Source organism: Callorhinchus milii, unplaced genomic scaffold (genome assembly GCF_018977255.1).
Source record: "Callorhinchus milii isolate IMCB2004 unplaced genomic scaffold, IMCB_Cmil_1.0 Scaffold4, whole genome shotgun sequence".
NCBI classification, from domain to species: Eukaryota; Metazoa; Chordata; class Chondrichthyes; order Chimaeriformes; family Callorhinchidae; genus Callorhinchus; species Callorhinchus milii.
Genome location: NW_024704745.1, coordinates 23287806 through 23310958, shown reverse-complemented (window position 1 = coordinate 23310958; position 23153 = coordinate 23287806). Strand labels below are relative to the sequence as shown.

At 39.3% G+C, this 23153-nt stretch overlaps 2 protein-coding genes across 3 annotated transcripts in view; both read right to left on the bottom strand.

Annotated features, from left to right (window-relative positions):
- Positions 1-4336: 4336 nt before the first annotated feature.
- Positions 4337-16048, bottom strand: ube2al (ubiquitin conjugating enzyme E2 A, like). The gene is made up of 6 exons (XM_007891771.2): positions 15831-16048; positions 15494-15574; positions 14505-14530; positions 8110-8199; positions 5514-5602; positions 4337-5296 (listed from the first exon to the last, which is right to left on the bottom strand). The coding sequence occupies exons 1-6, from the start codon at positions 15872-15874 to the stop codon at positions 5168-5170; spliced, it is 459 nt and encodes a 152-aa protein (XP_007889962.1). The 5' UTR covers positions 15875-16048; the 3' UTR covers positions 4337-5167.
- Positions 16049-20007: 3959 nt separating this feature from the next.
- LOC103177549 (ankyrin repeat domain-containing protein 10) overlaps positions 20008-23153 on the bottom strand; it is a 50405-nt gene continuing 47259 nt past the window's right edge. For both annotated transcript variants that reach the window (XM_007891768.2, XM_007891769.2), the window contains one exon: positions 20008-21664. In XM_007891768.2, the coding sequence (XP_007889959.1) occupies positions 21168-21664 (497 nt within the window). In that variant the 3' untranslated portion in view covers positions 20008-21167. The remainder of the gene's footprint in view (positions 21665-23153) is intronic.

The window sequence follows — 23153 nt, the reverse complement described above, 5'->3', positions numbered from 1 at the left end:
CAGTGCATCTTCATGCACATTACTTTAGACCTATCCCATTTGATTTTATAAATTGGCAGTTTCTGTAATACCTAGTTTCATGTTAAAATATATATTAGGATGAAAAGGGACAGTCTTAAAAGTTAAACCGCAGGATATATTTAATATCAGAAACAAATTTGTAGATTGCACTGTGTGGGTGTAAGATGATTTACCAGTGATTGTTGTTCAGTTACACTGGCAATAATCCAACATTATATAATTGTGCATTCCACAAGTTTAAATGAGGTATATTGGGAGCCCTTATCAGTACAACAAATAATAGAGCACCAATATTTAAAACTGAAGCATTTTTCACTAGGGTTTGCAACCTTAATAGCATGTTCACACAGAATGAATGCCTCAAAGTACTTGACAAATATAATGAAACACGCAAAGCAGAAAGAAGGAATTAGGATGCTGACCATAAGCATTTGTACAATAGATATATTTTAAGGGAGTTTTGAAACACAAGGGAGAGGAAGGTCAGAGGGCAGGGGTATCATTTCTGCATTGGTGGGGTGGAAGAACTGAGAAATGAACGATAGACCAGAATCGAAGAAGATCATGGGTCTCATCTTTAAAACCTCATTCAATCGAAGAGGTTTTGAAGATGATTTGCAAAGAATGTACAGCACAGAAACAGGCCATTGTAAAAAATCTCATACTGGCAAATTTAATTCTGTGTCCACGTTCAGGTCATCAAATTGCAAAAGAGAAATTGATATGATATAAGGTAATAAATAAGTGGTCCATGGATTTCACATCGTGCCTATATCATCAAAAATGTCTAAAAACACTTCATAGATAATTGTTGTCCAAGTGTAGTGACTGAATTTCCAAGTTCAGTGGGCTCAGCATATTATCTGTCCATAGTGCTGTTGATTTTCTGTGCCCATCCTTCTAGGTCTTTATCCCGTTCTCACACAGATATTTATGAGACAACTTTTAAAGGAAGTAATTAACATATTAACTGCTTTTTGCTGGGAGCCTATTCTCTTCCAATTATTTCTAATCTCATCAGGTTTACTAATCTTGAACAACTCTGTAATTCTGCGGTTAAGTAGGCTTCTTACATCCACATTATCCATACCACTCACCATCCTTTCAATCTTTTCACCAATGAAAAATTCAGTCTCTCATAATTTACAGCAAAAAGTCCCTGAACCATTCAGGCACAATTTTTTTGAAAATAAGGTATCGAAAATTGCATGCAGTATTCCAAATGTAACCTTACTAATTTTGCACTGGATTAAAATAACTTGTTTGAATTTAAATCTGATCATAGCTAATCTTAATACCTTAATAAAAGCTACTGACAAGAACTTCATATTGAATGTATACATTCGTTTCATGGCTAAACATGGGCCATTTGCTATGTGGAAATCGGCTGCTGTGTCTGCCTACAAAATAATCACACTTGCAGTAAAATCCTGTGAAGCAATTTGAGGCATCCTTCTGGTGTGAAAAATTCTATTTAAAAAAATAGGACTATTATTTGTCATTAAAAATGTTTTTTGAAGAAGGTCTTCCATTATTCACAAAGTCTATTTTGCATTCATAAATATTAAGACTGATAGGGTTGCACCCCAGTGCTACAGGAAACCAGTACCAAAGCTGGTGAGCAACAGAACCGTGATAACATTATAACCAAACCACCATATCACTTTTCACCTGGCATACATAAATATTTTGGATTTTGGATCAGAATAGGATCAAACTATCATACCCAATGTTTAATCTGGTATTTCTTATTCAAAAATAATTTTAAATATAATTTACACAGATATGCTTCATATTGTCACTAATTACATCGCATTCATGATTCTGCATAAAATATTCTCCCCATTTTTTTTTAATGCTCATCTGAACACATACAGCCAAACCTCACTAAACATATTTAAGTCTTTTCACTTAAGTGTAAAGTACATTTTTGCATTTTCATTTTGCGTTTAATGTAAAACACACAAAAATCTTTTAGGTACAAATTATCTAAAAAATCATGATCAACGGAACTGGGTGGTGCAATGGGCAAAATTCACTTTGGGAGCTGAACATAGGATGTAAGGTTTGTTTTAATGACAGCTATAATTGTCCAAGTTTCAATCATAAGAACAGGAATAGGCCATGCCCATTCAGCCCTGCAAGGCTGTTCCACCATCCTATTAGATCAACTCCATCTCAATCTCTAACATTTTATTTGTCAAATCAGGAAGAGGGTATATGTTGGCAACAAGATACTCTCCCAAATGCCCGAACTCACTTTCAAAGGAACAGGTAACCTGTCTGACAATCATTTGATTTGTATCTACATAGTAAAATGTATCCCTTAAGTTGTTCTTAATCAGTGCAATTTGTAGCTACAATATTCATATTTTTTTTCTTCCTTTAAAATTTAATGAACTTGGCAGGACTCCCAGACAGCACAGGGACTGTGTACGTACAGGAAAACTGCTACTTAAAATCTGTTATCCAACAGCAATCCGAGGACACCGATTTAAGATAGTTGTTAAAAGAAAGAGGGGAGGTTGGNAAAAAAAATTTCACCCAGCGTGTTGTTCGGATCTGGAATGCATTACCCTCCCAGAAAGCCGATTCAATAACAACTTTTAAGGGACAAGTAGATGGGATATTTGGGGAGGACAGGATTGCAGGGCTATGGAGAGAAAGCGGGTCAGTGGGATTGAGTTGGATTGCTCTTTTAGGAGCCGGCGCACACCCGATGGGCTGAATGGCCTCTTTCTGTGCTGTATGATTTTGTGAACAATTGTCACACCTCCATTTAGTCATTTCTTATTACATGTAAGTACACAAATGTTGGAGCAATTCAATTCAGACTTCTTTGTACATTATCACTTCATTATCTGCTGCCCCTGATGTGCATTTAATTAACGCAAAAATGACACTACCACGTTTTAAACTTTGGTTTGAAGTGTTATGTCTACTGGTAGCAGTCTTTCTTCTCATCAATTCTGAGCTTCTAGAATGTAATAGGAAACTACAAGGAGAAACTCAAATGCCTCCAAGATTACATCACAACTCCATGTGAGTCTGAAGTTCAAAAGATTGTCATGATTCTATTTAGGTATTATGACAACAATCATAAACAAATTTGTTGTCAGTCTATAATTACACTGTAGCATGTGCTTTTTCTAAGTTAGTACAGTATAAAGAGATGGTCAATAGATAGCTAGTAAGTCGACTGATCTGCTGAATCAGTGTGGAACGAACCTTTTGGCTGCTGAGGGTCAGATGACAGATTTGAAAAACCTCTGCAGGCCACATACGCAATATGTTTGTTTCCCTCCCAGAAAGAACATAATATTTGAACAGCGCACTTTTCACGTCAGAATGCCAACAAAGCAGGTCTCGTTACCAACCGCTTCCTCCCACCATCGGTTCTTGCCAATGTCATAAGAGTAGTTTGCCAGGGAGGGAGAGTGCGGGCAGCATAAAGTTTGCGGGACAGATGAAATCATTCCATAGGCTGCCAGTTGAACCGCCCAGCTTTAGACTGTGTGATTCCAAGTCCCAAAATGGGGCTTGAACCCACAACCTTGACTCAGATGTGAGAGACATACAGATGTAACAGTATTGAGATATTGTTGATGTCAAAAATAAGTGTTAAGTGCAAAACAGTAATGAGTCAATGACAATATATTTCTACCATCACACTTTATTCTTGGCATCTATATCTCAATACTGGATACATTTGCATCCACGTGACCATCAACTTGGCTTCATCTAGGTTTTTTTTCAATACTTCATTATATAACCAACTGTCTGTGGCTGATGAAAAGAATATGATAGAAGTTAAAATTCTGGAAGGATTAAATAAAGTAGATGCTAATAGGCGGTTTCGATTTGTTGGCGAGTTCAGAACATTGGTGGTGGTTTAAGATGCATAATAATGCATAATAGTGCATAATAAATGAAGTTTAGTTTTTATGCAGAGGCCAATGAAAATGTGACTCACTGTTGGAAGCTATGATTGAAGCAAAAAACCTCAACATATTTGAAAGAAAATGTGATAAAATATATAAGGGAGAGGTGCATAGAGGGGATGAGAGGGGATTAGGAGGGGTAGAGGATAAGGAGCAGTTTAAGCACAAGACACTACCCGGGTAAAGGGCCCTATAGAAATTAATTTGTTGTATAAACACCTGCATGGGGTAGTTTCTGGGCTTTGATGTACTGTGTAATTCTATGTAATTAAATATCTGTTGCTAAACCTACATTTGAACCTCTAAAGGACCAAACTTCCAATTCAGTTCTTAATTCAATATGAATTTTAAAAAAGTAAATGCTACATTCAATCTTTTAATAAGGTTACGTTTTATTCACAAGTGGTGAGAAAATGTAGTTTGACAAGAATCACCAGTGCAAATTCTGAATCCTTTTAAAAGTTTGCTATATACAGCAAAATGTATTCAATAACAAGACAGAACAGTTGATAAGTCTTTTCCATGCAAAAAGAAAAAGTATGCCCACAACATTGCAGAATGAATGCACAACATTTTGGCCTAAAAAGGCAGTGCTACCTATAAATTCTGGGAACACTTTGTTTTTTTTAAAGAAAATGCATCTATCCCTCCTCCTGAAGACTGATATTGAGTAAGGATGCAAGAAAAAAAACATTTCACCAATTGTAGCATGTTTAACATTGATCACCAAACAAAGTGTCATCTTGTGTGATATTAGTTGCTTTGATGGCAACAGCACAGAAGTAAGCAAATTATTCCCCGCACCCAGCTGTTCATATTTAGCAAAATACCATATGATGTACAGCGATTAAACTGATACCTGCAAGGCTTACCTTCAAGTGAACAGTCGTATTAAACAGCATGGCCATTTACTGGTATGCACTATGGCAGCAAGTAAAACCTAAGGTATATCAATGCTGTTGCTTATAGCACCGATAACTAAATTGCAATTAAACCAATGAAAAACACTTTTAAAAAAAACTGCCCACTGTTTAGTTACTACATTCAACACTACTTTGTAGTGAATGCAAACTCTTGAGTAATGATCGTCTCTGTGCAAGAGGTGCCAGAGCTTGTGACAAAACAGCACGATTAAGGAAAAAAGTGCTTTAAACACCACAACTTTTAGGACATTAACATTAACAGTGTTCCTTTCTGCCAGCAGGTCAACTGTCTCTCCAGCTCTGTTCTACTATTGCAGAAACTCGCTTTTCATATTCCCGTTTGTTCTCCTGATACAATTGTGCAGCCTGGCTGTTTGCTGGACTATTTGGATTAGGCTCATCCAATAAAGACTAATAGAAGGGAAAGAAGGAAAAAAATTAACAACATTAGTGGCAATAAAAACAATTCCATAAGTCACCCACAGTCTGCTTCTAATCTTCATATGACTACATAATTTCTGATGAAGATTATTATAGAGCTACAAAGAGTGGCTGTAAATATGAATATCCTTAGAATTACATACAAGTTGATATAATCCATAGATCTGTTAAGACTTATTGCACCAACCTGTATTGAAGTAAGAATTGAAGATACATCATAAGTTGGACTCCAACGATTTTGTAGAATATCAAGACATATGCTACCATCTGCATAAACTAAAAAAAGCAAATAATTCCAATAAATACAGGGAAAACAAATTCCAACAGCAACTAAATTGCATTATTGTAATACTTCTTATACTACAGAAGAATAGCACTGCTATAATAATCCTTGTATTTGCTACAGTGCTTTTCACGTCTTCTAGACATCTCAAAGCGCTTCACAGAATATACTGCAAAGTGAATTGACTATATTTGTTATCCTCGGAGAAGCGATCCGCCAATCAACTAACAACCGGGTTCCTACTTACTGCCAGGTAAATAGTGGCGTGTGAAGTAAGAAAACCTGCCAGGAATCAAACTCGGGTCTCTCGCTTGCGAGGCGAGTGCCTTAACCACTGAGCTACAGGACTGAGCTATGACATTCTGTTGCACAATTTACACAATTTTATTTGGAAAGCAAAGGGTCTGCCATGTCTAAAATTATTAAGATGTCAAAAGAGAGCAAACATTAACACTATTTTTCAATAAATTATGAACTCAAGAGCATTTACATAACTAACCCAGTTTAACAAATTCTTGGGTTATAAGAATAAATCTTTTATAAAATGTGGGAATAGTAGAACCAAATTTCACACTGCTGGAACAAAGATTATGGTTACATGATTCAGGATTATTAACATTTAAAAACATAAAACACAGCATACCAAACACAGCAATGGCCAATTCTTACTTTATTCCTTTCTGAATGTATTCAAATGGTTTCATGTGTGCAATATGCATTGTTCACCCATTGCTGGAATTAGCACTTCAACTTGTATTACCATGCATACAAGCTTGTTATTCTTTTATAACATTCAATGGAATTATCATGGCTAGTCAAATCATTTGGTACTCCAGCACACAAGGGAAAGGCTACCATTCATTTTTAAAGACCTCAGCTCTGAGAAGATTTAGGTACTGAAACAGATGCTGCAACCTGTCACTACAGACAAGCACTGAAGACAGGCCAAACACAATTAGTTCTGGAAGCTGACTCACTATACATTTTAACACCTAGCACTTTTTGTGACAATCCTATTTCATTGTAAAGCCATGATTCTTTCTGAAGATCTTTTGATCTGCTAAAGAAACACTTTGTCCTATTGGGAACAAAGTAGTAGTGAGAGAAATATCTCATTACAAAATCTCATCTAGCCTAAATTAACTCTTTTATTACCGCTGAAAACATTTTTTGCACCTCTAAGGCCAGAAGGACCTCTGCAAGAAGCACTCCAACCAGAGGAAATTTTATATCCTCAAACCTATGCTGATAATTTCCTGCAAAGTCTCTCCCATCTAGCCAGGCATAAATTGTGTGGGAAATCCAGTTGCTAACTGACAAACAAGTCCTAGGTGGGTATGGAGGACATTGTGTTTTCCAGTTGCTTTCTATCTTCTTTACTTGGATCATTTAACTCCAGGTAAAAAGTCTAAGATGAGACTTTGACCCAATGCTGGGAGAGTCCAGGATTGTCAGAGAGGCTGTCCTTCGAATGAGACAATAAACCTGTTCAGGTTGACGATAAAGAACCCATAACACGATTTGAAAAGATAAGGGAAATTCTCCCCGTGTCCTTTCCAACAATCCAAGATAAAATTGGTCATTCAATTCATGGAGGTTTGTGGGACACTTTTGTATGCAAATTGGCTTATTTACTAGTCTACAAATAAAGCCACTCCACTTTGCAGTAAATTCCTATGAAGCATTTGAGATGTTCAACAACACAAGGCACTACAGTAAATACAATGCAATGATTTTTATAAATGGTGCCATAGAATACAATGCAAGTAAGGTATCTGCCAAATTATTAAAAAATTATTATTATTACATTATATGTTTAAGAACTTTTGTGTTTAACCTATTCAGTTGTGTAGTAATCAAGAAGTCCAATTCTTGTGACCTCAATAAAGTATTCAACATTAAATAATGCAATTCGGTCTTCTTCAGCAATCACCTCAAATACTCATAATGAACTGTAAAGCCTGCAGCAAGTTCTAACCTTCAGAAAGTGAGATTCCCAATACATGGAATGGTCAGTTAATCACTGGAAAGTATCCAAGGCAAATCTAGAGGCCAACATTGACCAAGATGACTGGAAGTGACTGTTGTAGGTTTCAAATTTAAATGTGGCCGAACAAACAGTTTACATGTAATATCAATTCTAATTGGTTTGGGCCAGAAGCACCCCATCCTGGCTCCATGCTGATAGGAGTTTGGAAGTTTGGCAAAAACTGCAGAAAAAAGGATAAGACTATAGGACTACTGTTCTTAGGAGAATGACTTGCAACAATAGTAAGAATGAAAACCCAAAGTGATATACCAGGACAGGTGCACCTCAGGTCCAACTAGTTAAAATGTAAAACAGCAGTGTTCTTGCGGCATTTCCTCTACGTGATTAAGCAGCATGGATATGCATTCTCTTCTTGCATTTCCTACAATTGGATGAGTTTAATAAAATCTTACTTCACTACATTACTATCCTAAATACTATTCAGATTTGTTTTTTTAAAAAAATACATACCATTTGGATGAAACATTTTAGAGACAAATCTAACTGTGGGAGGTTTATTTGGATATTCTTCTGTAAATTCTATTGTTAGCTTGAAAGTGCCTGCAAAATAAGAACATATTTCAAACACAGATGTTTTAATATATTTGACATTAATTCTTTAAATAGTTTAAATTATCTCATTAGAACTGAAAAATCCATTAAATGCTATTTGTACAATATGATGCAAGAGCACATATTCTTTTTTTTGTATTTTCAGTGAGACAAAAGATATGAATTACCAAAAACACAGGAAACCACTAAATTCTGAGTACTTGGAACTATCCAAACTGCAAAAGGTAGTTTTCAAATGCCCCTGAATTTTTTAGGCTATTTCGACTGTGAACCAGATTTTCTCCAGTCCCAGAAACAGAATCAAACAAGTACCAATAACTGCTACATACTGTATTTAAGAGTGAGCAACTAAACAATGGCCACTTCACACATGTAAATTTAAAGAAAGCCCATTACGTTATCACACCTTTCAGGTTTATGCCAACATTTTCAATCCAGAATATCCCAACTGCAGATGTAACCCAAGAACAAGGAATCTTTAATTTTCCAATTCAACACCTTCCAACATGCTAAACATGTCATACTCTCCTAGTACTTTAATTTGTTTCACTCTTTTAATTTACTGCTATAGTTACCACTTAGTATTCACTGTAAATTATTTCTAAATCATCTGAATGAGCAATTAATTATTAAGAGTAATTGGTGATTATTTTAATCCAGGAAGCTTTATTTTACTGTACTGTTCATTGTAGCAATTTCTCTGGGTCTGAGATCGTCAAATTATAAAAAGGCTTTGTGAAAACCCATCTTGCTCTATTAGAAGGAAATAATTCTACACACGATTCAAGCATTTGATGCACGAGCAATACAGTACATACAAAGATGATTTTGTGCAGAAACATAATACACTATGTCTCATTTGCATGGTTAGCATATGGGATAGACTGTTACTGACTCACTTGTATTCAAAAAAGCAAAAACAGAATCCTACTTAAGAGAACAGAGATCAGTTACAAACTTAACAGTCGAACAGAAATACGACACTTGGGATCAGAACATTGACCTACACAGCTGATTAGATGGATAGACTGAATGATCTTTGCTACATTACTATTTTGCAAACCCCTTGTACTGTACCTTCCACATGTCCTTTGTTTGGCTCTATTTATTTACTCAAAGCCTATTTTCAATCTGGTAATTCTAAACTCAGCACAACTTTTAATCAAAGCACAGACCCTCCCTTATTCCACAGCCTTGAAGTCAGTCACCCTTGAGCCTAGATCCACGTTCCTCTTTCTAAATGATGTATCAACTTGCAGAGTGAACTTCTACGAGTTCTACCATTAACTAACTAAATTTATCCGATGTCCCCCAGTGATCAGCAGGCTGCCTGAAACAATGATACAGCTTTTGTTACAATTTTATCTCCATTTTGTTCTATCCCTTCCCCAGTTTCACATTTCAGGTACTATGTTCTTTGATCCCATCTTTTTTCTGACCTCTTTTCCAGGAGTAATGGGAAACGTATAGAAGGAGCATAACATTATCTTCCTTAAAATAATAAAAATCAGGTATTAGAGTTCAGAAGGATAAAGGACAAAACAAAACTTGACAGTGGCATTGAAAGTACAGAATGAGAGAAAACCTTTCTACTGTGAATTAACTAAGACTAACTAACTCAAGGGTTCCCTCAATGGCTCAGCAAGTTTATCCAGTGGAAAGCTGAGCAATACATTCTAGAAAAGTGCTAGGTATGAATTGCTGTGCAGAGTTAGCTAATCTTAGCCATGACAGTATTAGGTGTACTAGAATTAGTTTCAGTGCTTCATGCTAGGGAGGGGGATGGGAAGAAATTTACCCTAAAGTTGTCTATAGTGCCCTCCCTCTCTTACCCCTACAAATGAACAGTCTACACACACAATTCACATGCATGATGGACACTTGCGGAAAAGTTACTGTGAATGAGGCGGAAAAAGTAGTCAAATGTCCTCAGAAAAGGAGAAAATTGTTTCAAAGAGTAACAAACACTGGCACTTCTGTAATGACTGAGGCCCTCCTGATTCGCGCCAGTGCCTCAGGCTCTGGCAACATCAACCTCCATGGTTGCACACTAAAACTCACCAAGCCAGTCAGGAACCTAGGTTTCTTGTTCGACCCTCAACTGTCTTTTCTCCCCCACATTCAAGCCATGACCCGCTCTGTCTTCCCCCACCTCCGTAACATCACCTGACTCCGCCACTACTTCACCCGTCAGGCCGCTGAAACTCTTGTTCATGTCTTCATCACCTCCAGGCTCGACTACGCGAATGCCCTGCTTGTCGGCCTTCCCAACTCCTCCCTCCACAGGCTGCAGATAATCCAGAACTCTGCAGCCCATGTCCTCTCCCGCACCAAACTCCATGACCCCATCTCCCTCACTCTCGCCCAACTCCACTTGCTTCCTATCCTTCAGAGGATCCAGTTCAAGATCCTGGTCCTCACATACAAAGCCCTCCACGGCCTCACACCACCCTACCTCTGCGACCTCCTAATCCCCTATCAACCCACCCGCTCCCTCCACTCAGCCGGCTCCAGCCTGCTCCACGTTCCCCGACCCACCAGCCCCACCATTGGCGGGAGAGCCTTCAGCCACTCTGCCTCCAACCTCTGGAATTCCATCCCCCAGAAGTGTCAAAAAATTAATAGAGGTTCAAACATTCTTGCATCAATGTAAAAAGTAGCTACGGAGATTTCTAATGGACCACTTTTGGTAGACAATGTCAAGATAATCAGAATTTATTTTATTTACCTCTTCCCTTCCCCGCCAGAGTAAATACCAGTCCCACTATCATTTTAGGTGCCCACATAAACCTCCCAATCACATAGCTTCCATTTGACACCTACCTCAAAAATGATGCCTCCACATTAATTGCTGTTGCCCACAAAGTCATCTACTGTATGTTGACTGGAACAATGGCTGCTATAACCAATCTCTAAATGTTGTCTCATGCTGCCAGAGTGAAGCGTTAGACAGCAGCTACACATTTGATGCACAAATTTATCCATTAATTATTAATGTGCTTGGATTGCTTCGACTTTTCTAATGCACTCCTCACTGGAATCCTTAGCTCAACCATCCATAAACACCAACTTAACTCCATTGCTCACATCCCCACACACAAACACATATCTGCATAAGGAAGGATGCCTTTTAAAATCACAGAAAACTTTCAGTACCCTTAAGTTGCATTAGAGATCCAGATTTGACTCTCAACTTCTGAGCATTCTCAAGATCGACTCAACATTGCACAGAATTGGAAGCAGTTAGCAGAAGGATCTTGGTGCGAACCAAGCTAGCAACTGTAGGAATAGCATCTGCAAAGATGTGCAAGACACTCAAACAGTTGTTGATACTCATGAATCCGCTCAGTACCCATAATGACCTTCAATCATTGTAGAGGAGGTAAAGGCAAAGAGGATGGACAACAAAGGACTAGAAATTTATTTCAAAGAAATTTTAGCACAGAAGCAGGTAATTTAACCCATCGAGCCTATGCTGATGTCATCTATTCCACTGAGTTAACTATTCAAATCTTTATTCCATGTTCCCTCCTGTACCACTCTATATTCTTCGTCTTCAAATGTTTATTCAATTCCCTATTAAATGTCAGTCTCAATAACTTCTTGTGGTAAAACATTCAATATTCTACCAAACTTCTTTCTGCACGAAAACATTTATTTTGGCCTTTCCCTCCAAACTCTTGAGGTGACTGTCCTAATAGTGTCAATTTCAAAGTCCTTCAGAATTTTGAAGACCTTTATTACAACAGTAACTTGCATTTATATAACATCCTTCATGCGGAGTAGCATCTCGAAGCATTTATCAGATTCGTTCTGATTTTTCTTCAATACACGAAACAAGCAGGCCTGATTTCAAAGCTTAGTCTTAAATATAACCTCTTGCCCCGGTTATATCCTTGACTCTATGTTGTAACCTTTCCATGGTTCTGATTCCAGCTTGGTTTGAAACAACATGGCTCCAGCCTGCAACAATTTGCTGCTGAGCACCTTGGAAACACAGTCAACTTAATGGCAGACACAACTATTTGTCACATGAGGACCTGGATTAAGCAGTTACTGTTGAGCAAGTATGGTATGCTGCAATGCACCTGGACCCCTGGACCACCCACCCTGATGGCTTGGGACAACAGATGCTGGAAGGTTATTACCTGGAGTATGTAAACCACCTCTGGAGTTTGTAAACACACTCATACATGCAGGGCTTGGCATCCACCTTGATTGGTATCCAGAAAGGTAAGCAAGTGTTGCTCAAGCTCCGTACGTCCAACTGATGGAACCATCGCTCAATAGGTAGGGATGCATGTCCGAGCTGTGGGCAAGAAGATGGTGGCAATGTTCTCACACATTTCATGCTCAGCTGGGCTGCTCTCCAGGAAGCTCCCAGTATTACTGGTATCTGCTATCCACCCAGTACAGACTTAAACCTGAACTTGTCAGATGTCAAATGCCTGACTAGTATCCTACAGGTGAGAGGAAGGAAAGCGGGACTTGGAGCTGAACTGGCTCCAAGGTGACAAATTTAGAAATAGAATGTCAGAATTAAGCCAATCCTTTGTAGTCTTGGTAGTTCGGATTCTGAGCCAGGTAGGTCCATGGTACTCCAGGATACTAGTGATGACATCCTGATTCATCAGCAGGACTTGAAAATACCAACTAGTTAGGGGCAGGGATTATTTCCACTCGGTTCCTGTTAACCCTGCAAGCCAAAGCCCAAATGGGTAGAGTGGACCAAGCTGGACAAGCAACTGGCAAAGGTTGCCAGAGAGTGCTCTCGACTCCACCAGTACCCCAATGCTCACTCTGGGATCCCCAAGCTTTAGTCCTTGCCAACGTATGCCTTAATACTCTCTGGAATTAGATAAGCAAGATGAATCCCTCCAGGGAGAGTGTGTGCACTGCATTCCAATAAATATCTTGGGAATTTCCATGTATAGGTGGGATGCATGAAACTCTGTTTGGTTTTGATATTAAGCATGGTGATAAGTTTCCGCATGTATCAGACATCTGTCTGACCAAAAAGAGTTAAACAGAGTATCCTTGGAGCTGAACTGACTCTAAGGTGACACACCTGGCAATAGAATGTCCGAATCAAGTCAACCCTCTGTGCCAGTCCAGTGATGATAATACTAATCCTTGCATTTGATATAATGCCTTATCACGTTTTTGAGATGTCTCAAAGCACTTTACAGAATATATTGTGAAGCGCTTTGAGACATCTAGAAGATGCCTATATCAAATGCAAAGATTATTATTATATGTGGTTTTAGCTGATTAAATGAACAATGCCCCAATCCACTTTGGGGTCCATTGCCAACCTGTGCCTAATACCATTTGGACTCAAGTAAACAGCATGTATTCTCCAAGGAAAGAATGCACATTTCACTGAACCCAGAATAGGGCCAAACATATGAGAAACATCTGGTTTGGATACGCTTAAACAAGATGATGGATTTCTGCACATATCAGACACCTAACTGGCTAAAAATGATTGATTTTTTAAATGTTACTATGCCTAACTATTGATATAAATGGAAAATCAGAAGTGGTCCCTGAACAAATTCTTCGGGCATTGACTATCTACATGCAGCCAATCTGTGAATGTACTCATTTACCTTCAACATTTTTTTTTCAACAGTCTGCCTATGATTTATATAAACATAGCGCTGAAACCCCACAAATATGCTTTCCCAAGTTAAGGCACCTTATCAATTAGCTTCTGAAAATCTAAATATATACTCGACTCCATTTCTTTTATCTATCTCACAGACCAACTCAAAAAATAGTCACTATACAAATCTACAGGATCAATGACTTCCCTTCTAAATGTTAATACATTTTATCCCTGTATTATGGTTTCTAGAAGTTCACCCACAATTCAGTTAATGCTAACTGACGTATAATTCTCTACTTTAACCTTTTCCCATTTTGGATAGGGAATAATATTTACTAGTCCCCTGGCACAAACATCATTTCCAAAGATTCAACTTGTGGTTTACACCAATATTTGTGTTATTTCCTCAAAATAAAGGTGGTGGAGAAGTCCAGAAGCAGTGAATTCACTGTTTCAGCTACCATATACTTTTCCGCTCAGCTGAATTCAAAGAGGACAGGCCAATGAGAAAGATTCCTTTTAACTTCTAATTTTAACAAATTAATTACAGGAGTGACTTCCTCAAATTGCTGCTTTATACAGTTAGGAAACAAGACAAAGCCCATTTAAAACAGTTCTCAGAAAATAATTATAGTTTGATGCATTAGTCAGCTGCATGGTAAATGGAAGGGAACTAACTTACCATCTTCATAGGGGGTTCCCTCAGGTCTGAAAGGAAAAAAATACATTACTTCCACAACAGCAATAAACACACTGAACGATTGTTACCTCTATTTACACGCATCCAACAATAAAGTACTTTACTAGTTACCATTGGCAAATTTATTTAGTCTTAAGTTTAATTCATAATTTCAACATTCAAATGAACCACAAAGATTCACGTGGCTATATCATCACTGACTGATTTATTTAGTCATTTTATCACACCTTTAAAAATAGATTCCTGGGACATGTGCCCCAGAGTTACCTGTTTCCACGTGACAGAATTTAGTGACAGATAGCCAAACTGATTTCCAGAACATCCATTTGTGCATAGCACCTTCTGAGGCAATAATACGGGAATTTTCTTTATCAATTCTAGGAGAATTGGTTTACAAACTCAATTTTTAAACACAATTTCCGTCCACAACTTCAGAAAAAGAACCCCCAATTTATGACAACGGTAGGGTTTGCTATTAGTTTCACCTCAATGAAAAAAGACCCTGACCACTAACTGTCAGATCACTGATGAACAACCGACACCCAACTTCAACGGGGGGGCAGCATAACCCTCCCTTCACCCACAAAACCTAGCACTTCTCTCCTGAGCTACTCGAATTCCCGTTTAACAATAATAATAATAATTATAACCCTTGCATTTGATATAGCGCCTGATCACTTTTCGATAAAAAAAAATAAAAATGCTAATTTTAAACTTTTCAACTACCAACACAGTGAGGGCCGAGCCTCGGGCCGGGCCGGGCCAACCTGGGCAGCCACACGACATATTCCAGTGCGTTTAAACCCGGGACATGTCAGTGCAGGGACGCAGCTTTCAGGAGGGGGTTTTCAATAATAATAATAATAATGAGCAGTAAAAGCTTCCACATGTCGCCTCTCTGACCACGCAGGCAACGGTTTTTTTTTTGTCGTGGTAATTCCCGAGTGTATGGTATTTAATCGGATACTCGCCCAAAAATCACTGCGTTCCACACCATGATGTTGTTTTCAGACGGGGCGCCGCTCACTCCGGCCGGAGGGTCCTCCTGCAGCCTGACAGGGGACAAGACACCAGCATCTGACCCGGGGCATCGCCAGGAGCCGCGACATGCACTCCCCCCCCACTCCCCCCGGGGGCCCAGGCCCAGGCCCGGCCTCTACCCCAACCCGACGGGCCCCTAACCCTCCCCGTTATTCACAGCTGCTCGCCGGGCCGAGCTGTGGGATGTGGAGTTACCCGAGCGGCCGGGCCGGGCCGGGCCTGGCGCCGCCGCCATGTTCATTTGATCACAAACCCCGGCTCGTTTACCGTTTAAAATCGCGCATCAGCCGCCGCCGGGCCGGAGTGGACATGTCGAGGGCGAGTGTGCGGGGTAATGGCCTCTCGGTGGCTCTCTCTCTCTCTCTCTGCCTCCGTGTTCCTCTCTGTCTCCCCCTGGATTTCTCGCTCTGTATCGCCTCTCTTTCCCCCGGTTCTCCCTCTGTGTCTCTCCTGTACGTCTGTGTATATATTTCTCTCCTCTCTCCCCCTGTACGTAACTATCCTGTGAGCCTCTCTCTCTCTATCTCTCCCCTTGTGAGCCTCTCTCTCTCTATCTCTCCCCTTGTGAGCCTCTCTCTCTCTATCTCTCCCCTTGTGAGCCTCTCTCTCTCTATCTCTCCCCTTGTGAGCCTCTCTCTCTCTATCTCTCCCCTTGTGAGCCTCTCTCTCTCTATCTCTCCCCTTGTGAGCCTCTCTCCTCTCTGCCCGTGTCCTCTCTCTCTGCCCCTGTGGCCTCTCTCCCCTCTCTCTCTGCCCCTGTGGCCTCTCTCCCCTCTCTCTCTGCCCCTGTGGCCTCTCTCCCCTCTCTCTCTGCCCCTGTGGCCTCTCTCCCCTCTCTCTCTGCCCCTGTGGCCGCTCTCCCCTCTCTCTCTGCCCCTGTGGCCGCTCTCCCCTCTCTCTCTGCCCCTGTGGCCGCTCTCCCCTCTCTCTCTCTGCCTCTGTGGCCTCTCTCCCCTCTCTCTCTCTCTGCCCCTGTGGCCTCTCTCCCCTCTCTCTCTCTCTGCCCCTGTGGCCTCTCTCCCCTCTCTCTCTCTGCCTCTGTGGCCGCTCTCCTCTCTGGGGCCGCGTCACTGACAAACAGCCACTCGTGTCGGAGATGGGCAAAAACCCGGCACCAACCACCGTCTGCAACGTGAGGGGGGGGCGGGGAGTCACTGCAATTTAAACATCCTTGACGCTCGACGAAGCCTGACCTAAGTGAAGGCAGCATTACCCTATTATCAAACAGTAGGTTTAGTATTAGAAGTTGGATCTGGTCAAAAAGCGATGGTCTGTAATTGTTTGTTGAGTTTCTTTACCCCCCCCCCCCCGGTACTGCTGCGCGGTTCACTGCTCCAACCGACAAACCTGGCAGTCACGTGACGTGCAGGTGACGTCGCGGCCGTTCCAGGAGAGCAAATGTACCCGTCACGTGACCGACGACAGCTCAGCGCTGGGGCTGTGCAGCAACAACATTACATTGGTACAGCGCCCTTCACGTCGGGAGGACGTCCCAAGGCGCTGGACAGCATATCAGACCTGAGCTGAGGTCGGGTGGGGTATGGCATGGTCGAAAAGGGGGGTGTTGAGGCAGGACCTGCTCCTGCTGTTTGTCCAGTTTATTTTGAAAAGGACAAATGGTTACTAAACTTTCCGGTTTAACAACAACAAATTACGTTTGTATAATACCTTTCACATCAAAAGAATGTTCCAAGGAGCTGTGTAAATAAGTGTTGATTTCTAGCTGTACCCTTTGCAGCTATGTTTGCAACCAAAGGATCCAATATGCGATGTAGATTTCAGTATTTACTTTATATTAGATTATTATACTGTATATTAAGTTATTTTATACTTTATATTATTATACTTTATGTTATAATACTTTATATAACGACAGGAGATCCCCCAAAATAAAAGGTTGACAAGTTCTAGAAAATTAGTTTTTTATTGTATGTGATAACAAACATATTATAGCATAACATTGGTCTACAAATATACCTGACCATTTTAATTTATTGCACAAAAATATCCTCCAATTGAGAGGACTCAGTGGGAGGACTCCTTGTTGGGAGGACTATTGTGCTACATTGTTGCAGAACACTACCCAGACATATTTTGGGGCTTAATTAAAGCATTTTTTAAAAATATAGCTCATCGATGATAGGCCCTCGAAAAAAATATGCCCTGACACTCCCCTATGCAAAACCTTTCCAATGAGGTATAAATCATGTCTCTATGTCAATCGGTTATTGCGTTCTTGGTGGACAGACACACAGACTTTTTGCCTTTATTAGTATAGATTACCGCAGTATTCCAGGCACAGCCAGGCTGGCTTATTGGCAGGACTTGGAAAGGCAGACCAGTCACCGGGAGCAGGGACTCTTCCCACTGCGTTCCTGTTAACAGCGTCACCCAATGCTGTAACGGATAGTCGTCAGACAGCGAATAAGCTTGCCACGCAGTGACTCAATGGCAAGCTATGCGGTTTTAGCTGGTCAGTAGCACGAAGAGTATCCCATTGTACACTCGGGTCTCCAAGCCTTGGCTCTTGCAAACCTGCGCCTAATACTTCCCGGAATTAGATAAGCAGGTTGCGTCCCTCCAGGGATAGAGTGTGCATTCCATTCCAATAAATATTCTTGGGAGTATCCATGTATAGATGGGATGCATAGAGTATGTTTTCGATACTCTTGGTTGAGGTGATGGGTTTCAGTATTTTTCAGACTGACCCCAAATATTATTGAAACAGTAATAGCTTTTTGGGGAAGAATAACCTAATTATTGAATGCTAATCATTGAAAAGTGAATTGCAGTTTGAAATTATAATCCATTATTGAAACTGATGCTGAAAGACAAAAAAGGCTATCTTAAAACTAACTCCCTTTTAAAATAAGAATTTCAGAATATTTAAAAATACTATCTGAATCATTTATGGGATCTTTCCCAACGTGAAAGGTGCTATACAAATGCAAATTGTTTTTGTTAGTCATGAATGATATCATTAAATTATTTTGTTTACCCTTTAAATCTTAAATCAGTATTTAGTTTTTATTTATTTAGATAATCCAGAACACTGCAGCTCGTGTCCTCTCCCTCATCAAACTCCGTGACCCCATCTCCCCACTCTCACCCGACTCCATTGGCTCCCTATCCTTCAGAGGATCCAGTTCCGGTCCTCACCTACAAAGCCCTCCACGGCCTCGCCCCACTCTAACTCTGCGACTTCCTAACCCCTTATCAACCCACCCGCTCCCTCCACTCAGCCAGCTCCGGCCTGCTCCACGTCCCCGACCCACCAGCCCCATCATTGGCGGGAGAGCCTTCAGCCACTCTGCCCCCAACCACTGGAATTCCATGCCCCAATCACTTGCCTCGCCCCCTGCTTAGACTCCTTCAAGTCCTGCCTCAAGACCCTCCTCTTCCACCATGCCATCAGCCACCACCGTTCCCCTCCCTTCTCCCCTCCAATTCCTGCTCGGGTCTGAAATGTTGTACTCTGTCCAGTGCCTTGGGACATACTCCCAACGTGAAAGTCGCTATACAAATGTAACCTTCTTGTAATTTGGTAGTTAAAGAAGCTTGAAAACGCACCTTTCTAAATTTGCTTGGCATTTTGCAGATATTCAGCATCAGCTAGTGTTTTGTAATTTTATAGCAATGTAGTTACAATAATGATACATTGCATAATTTGCCTATGAAACCTAAAATAAAAAAGGGAAGTTTGTGCAGGAAAGATGTGAAGATAGACTTCAGGAATATACAGCGCTTTGGTTCAGAGACCTAGTTGTAGTAAAAGCGAACTAGATCCCCAGATTCCTTTTTAGTCGATGCAACACCCGACTTACATTCCTGTTTAATGGTTTATTTACCTATTTTAATAAAGCATTTTTCATTTTAAAAAATCAATATTATGGTAAAGATATCCTATTACATGCAGATTTCCAGCTATTTACTTACTTGTTAGAATCATTTAAACTCAATGCATTAAGACTACCTCTGCAAAATTGAACCCTCGTATGTACAGCACAAAAGGTGGCCATTCGATCTGTGCTTGCTCCCTCAAGAACAATCATTTCTATCCCACTTACCTGCCCTTTCCCAGACCCATGCGGCTGACTCTTTTTAAGGTATATGTTGTGCAACTATATTCTCCCAGGTAGTTTTGCTGGATGTCTGAATCTTTCCACTTCTGTAATTAATTCAGTCCCATCATTCTTGAGCTGCTCCACTAGGTTACATTTGAAACAATCTCTATAACCTCCTATTGAAATGATATTTGTATAACTATGAACCCTAGGTTTTATGATTGTTTTAGTTGTGCCTGTTTATTTTGAATGCTAATTCCTTTACAAGTATAAATACGTTATATAGAATAGATAGAAATGTTTAATTTATTCAGGATTTGTTTAACAAAAAGGTGTATTAAAAGCATTAAAATGTAAAATGAAAGAAACATAAATGGAAATACTGAATAAGGATAACATATTTTAATGCATAAAGTCTTAGTTACAGTAGTAGCATACAAAATCAAGCATTTTTTCCCCTTTTAGATGTCAGTTCAACAATTAAAATAGGGAACATACAATGGCATGAAAAGGATACACAAATGAATAAAATACTTCTAAAAGCAAAACACCATTTTATATGCAAACTGTTAAACCCATTCAATGTAGATTAACTTGTAACATAAAAAAATTGTTTGCAAACAACCATTTCTTTCAGCTTGTAAATATTTGAAGTTTTAATGTTCACACAACAATGCACTTCAAACTAACCATCATGCAAAATATTGAAAAAGTATACAATTTTTTTTATATCACACTGAACAAGTGGCCACATTTCATTTTTAACAAACATCAAAAAATCTACAACTAACTCTCAAAAAATACCTTCAGTAGGCATTGTCTATTAGTTGTGCCATGCCCAAACATCATTATATAAATTTAAAATGGTATGTCTAGAATGAGACAAGAATGTAAGACGAGATCAAGTTTTGAAAATGCAATTGACATAAGCTATCTTGACCCTTTCAATATATGTTCAGTTTGATGTTTAGGCTTCATTTTGTCATCAAACTGCAGGAAACCAACTTTTTATGGACACAAATATTATTCTAGAACAAACTTTTTTTAAAAAAAAGCAAACAATTTTTACCAAAATCATAATCCCAGTTCCTGACGTGCTTTTACTCAGATTGAAATGGGAAGTTTGAATCACTGACATGGAAAGAATTAAAAAAAGAATTTCTGCACTCTCCTGTAACTGATGTGAATCCAAAATCAGATTCATCAAGCGTTCAATATGAAAGTTATCAATGGAACCAGTAAATCTTTTGAAGGGAATCTTAAATATAGATGCTCATTTATAACCACTGAAAAACAGTTTGCACTGTAACTTCTGTTTTTATTTTTCCCTATTGGGCATTAAAACTTATTGAACAATTAAACAGGACAATACCATCTTGAATTTAATAATGTCAAATATAAAAATATAAACTAAGATGTTGAAAAAACATTGTATCCTTCCACTTGTGGGGGGAAAAAAAATCAGTGTGGCAGATCACATTAACAAAATCTTCTACTGGCAGTTATGGATCCTGCAAATTACTTATCAAAGAAATATTCCTTAAGAACCATGGAAGAGGTGCACTGCACTGTAAACAGCACTGTCATACAGCTCCTCCACTTTAATAGAATTGGAATGTTCCATTGCACTGTTAAAATCAGGAATACTTTCTGCAGTATCTCCAAATCCATGATAATAGCTATACTGCAGAGGATCTCCTTCACCCTCAACATCTACAGCATGGTTTGATGGCCAGGTAGGCTTAAGTGCCACACAACTACTAGGACTCCCATTTTGGTGAAGTGAACCACACATTTCCATGCATGATTGAGAACTTTCTTCAGCATTGCCAATGCCATTAGTGACTCCATTGGATTGAAAGCCACTTCCATTACAAGTGGTTAATCCAATGTGATTAACCATACCATTGCAAGCACTTAATTCAGTAGACAGGTTTCCCATCCCATTTACCTGAGCCGAAGAGAAGTCGTGTAATTGTCCATTTGTGGAATTTCCATTTGTCAACATTTTCTCCATGAAGCTACTGAGATTCGTATCTGTGGCAAGAGACATACTTGTCACTACGAGTTTCTTTTCAAAACAAATCTGTTAAAATAACTTCATGGCTGTTTATGGGACACTGTAATGCGCTAATTGGCTGCTGCATTTGCCCACAAATCATGCAGTCACTCCACATTACAGTACATCCTGTGAAGCGCTTTGAAAGTCTTCCCAACGTGAAAGGTACTATATTTAGAGTTAAACGGCACTTCACAATCCACCAAAAAAGCTGACTCTATACAATATAGGATAAAACCCTCCAGTTCTTCCCCCTCACATGGTTAATGAAGAGGGAGCTCTTTGCAGTGTAATGGCAAAGAGCTCCATCTAGAGGTCCAACCACGCACTTACAAAACAAAATAGGTCTGAAAGACAATAATGATTCTACCTTGAGATATAATAATAAACTTTGCATTTGACACAGCACCATACTACGTTGTCGAGACGCCTCAAAGTGATTCTCAGGATACAGTGTAAAGTGGATTGACTCTGTATTTTGTCTCTAGTAAATATCAAAAACTCTTTTGCTATAGGTGCATACATACTCAGTATTGAATTTTTAGGAATAAAAGAAAATGATTCAGATTCCAAAATTAATATGTAAGCAGAGGTACAATTGAGATTACATACTATTATTGCTAACCCGATTGCTTTATTCAGAAAAGACCAAAAGGAATATAGTGAAAACAATACAATATTTTAAAGCTAAATCGAGTGACCAAAATTTGAAATATTTCTCAGGGTTACCAGGACCAATGACTAATTATAAGACATTGGAAAATTCAGAATTAAAATAGTGTCAAAATTAAATGGATAAAATTGAGATAATCAGAAGTACTTTGCTGTTGGCTTTCTTTAGAAAATATTAAATAATGAAGGCAAGTTTGATATCCTCTGAACTCTTAGTGCTAGAAACTGGTAGTACTGAAACACAAAATAATCCTTTTATTTCCCTGCCTATTTTCCTTCTCCCTAACTTTACCATGAGACATAGTCTAGTTATAAAGGTGTTAAAACCACTTATTGATCATACAGAGGAAGTATTCTAGCCAGAGTAACTAGCTGGCAATGCAGCCCCCAATTTGGGGGTTGAATTCTGTACTGTTCAAAACAAGAAGGCCAAGTATGCCTTTTTACAAATGGAAATATTGACTATCTCCAGGAAACTGACTACATTACCAGGAATGTTAACATTAACAACAATGTACTGGATTTCATCTCAGAGTTGCCAAGGTTAAACGTTTCCACATGTTTTTAACCATCAACAGTACAAATAGTGTCAATTAGGACTGTAACTATATTTTAAAAAATGGTGGTCTCAAATTTGCAAGAACCTTTATGAAAACACCCAATCATAATAATGGAGAACTTAATTAAGTTTAATTTAATCACATTTTTTCCAATTCACAGCTGTGTGACAATTGAACTCCATTCGCAACAGAGCGATAAAACATGTTGGAGCTCCAACACACTTCCTGACTGAAG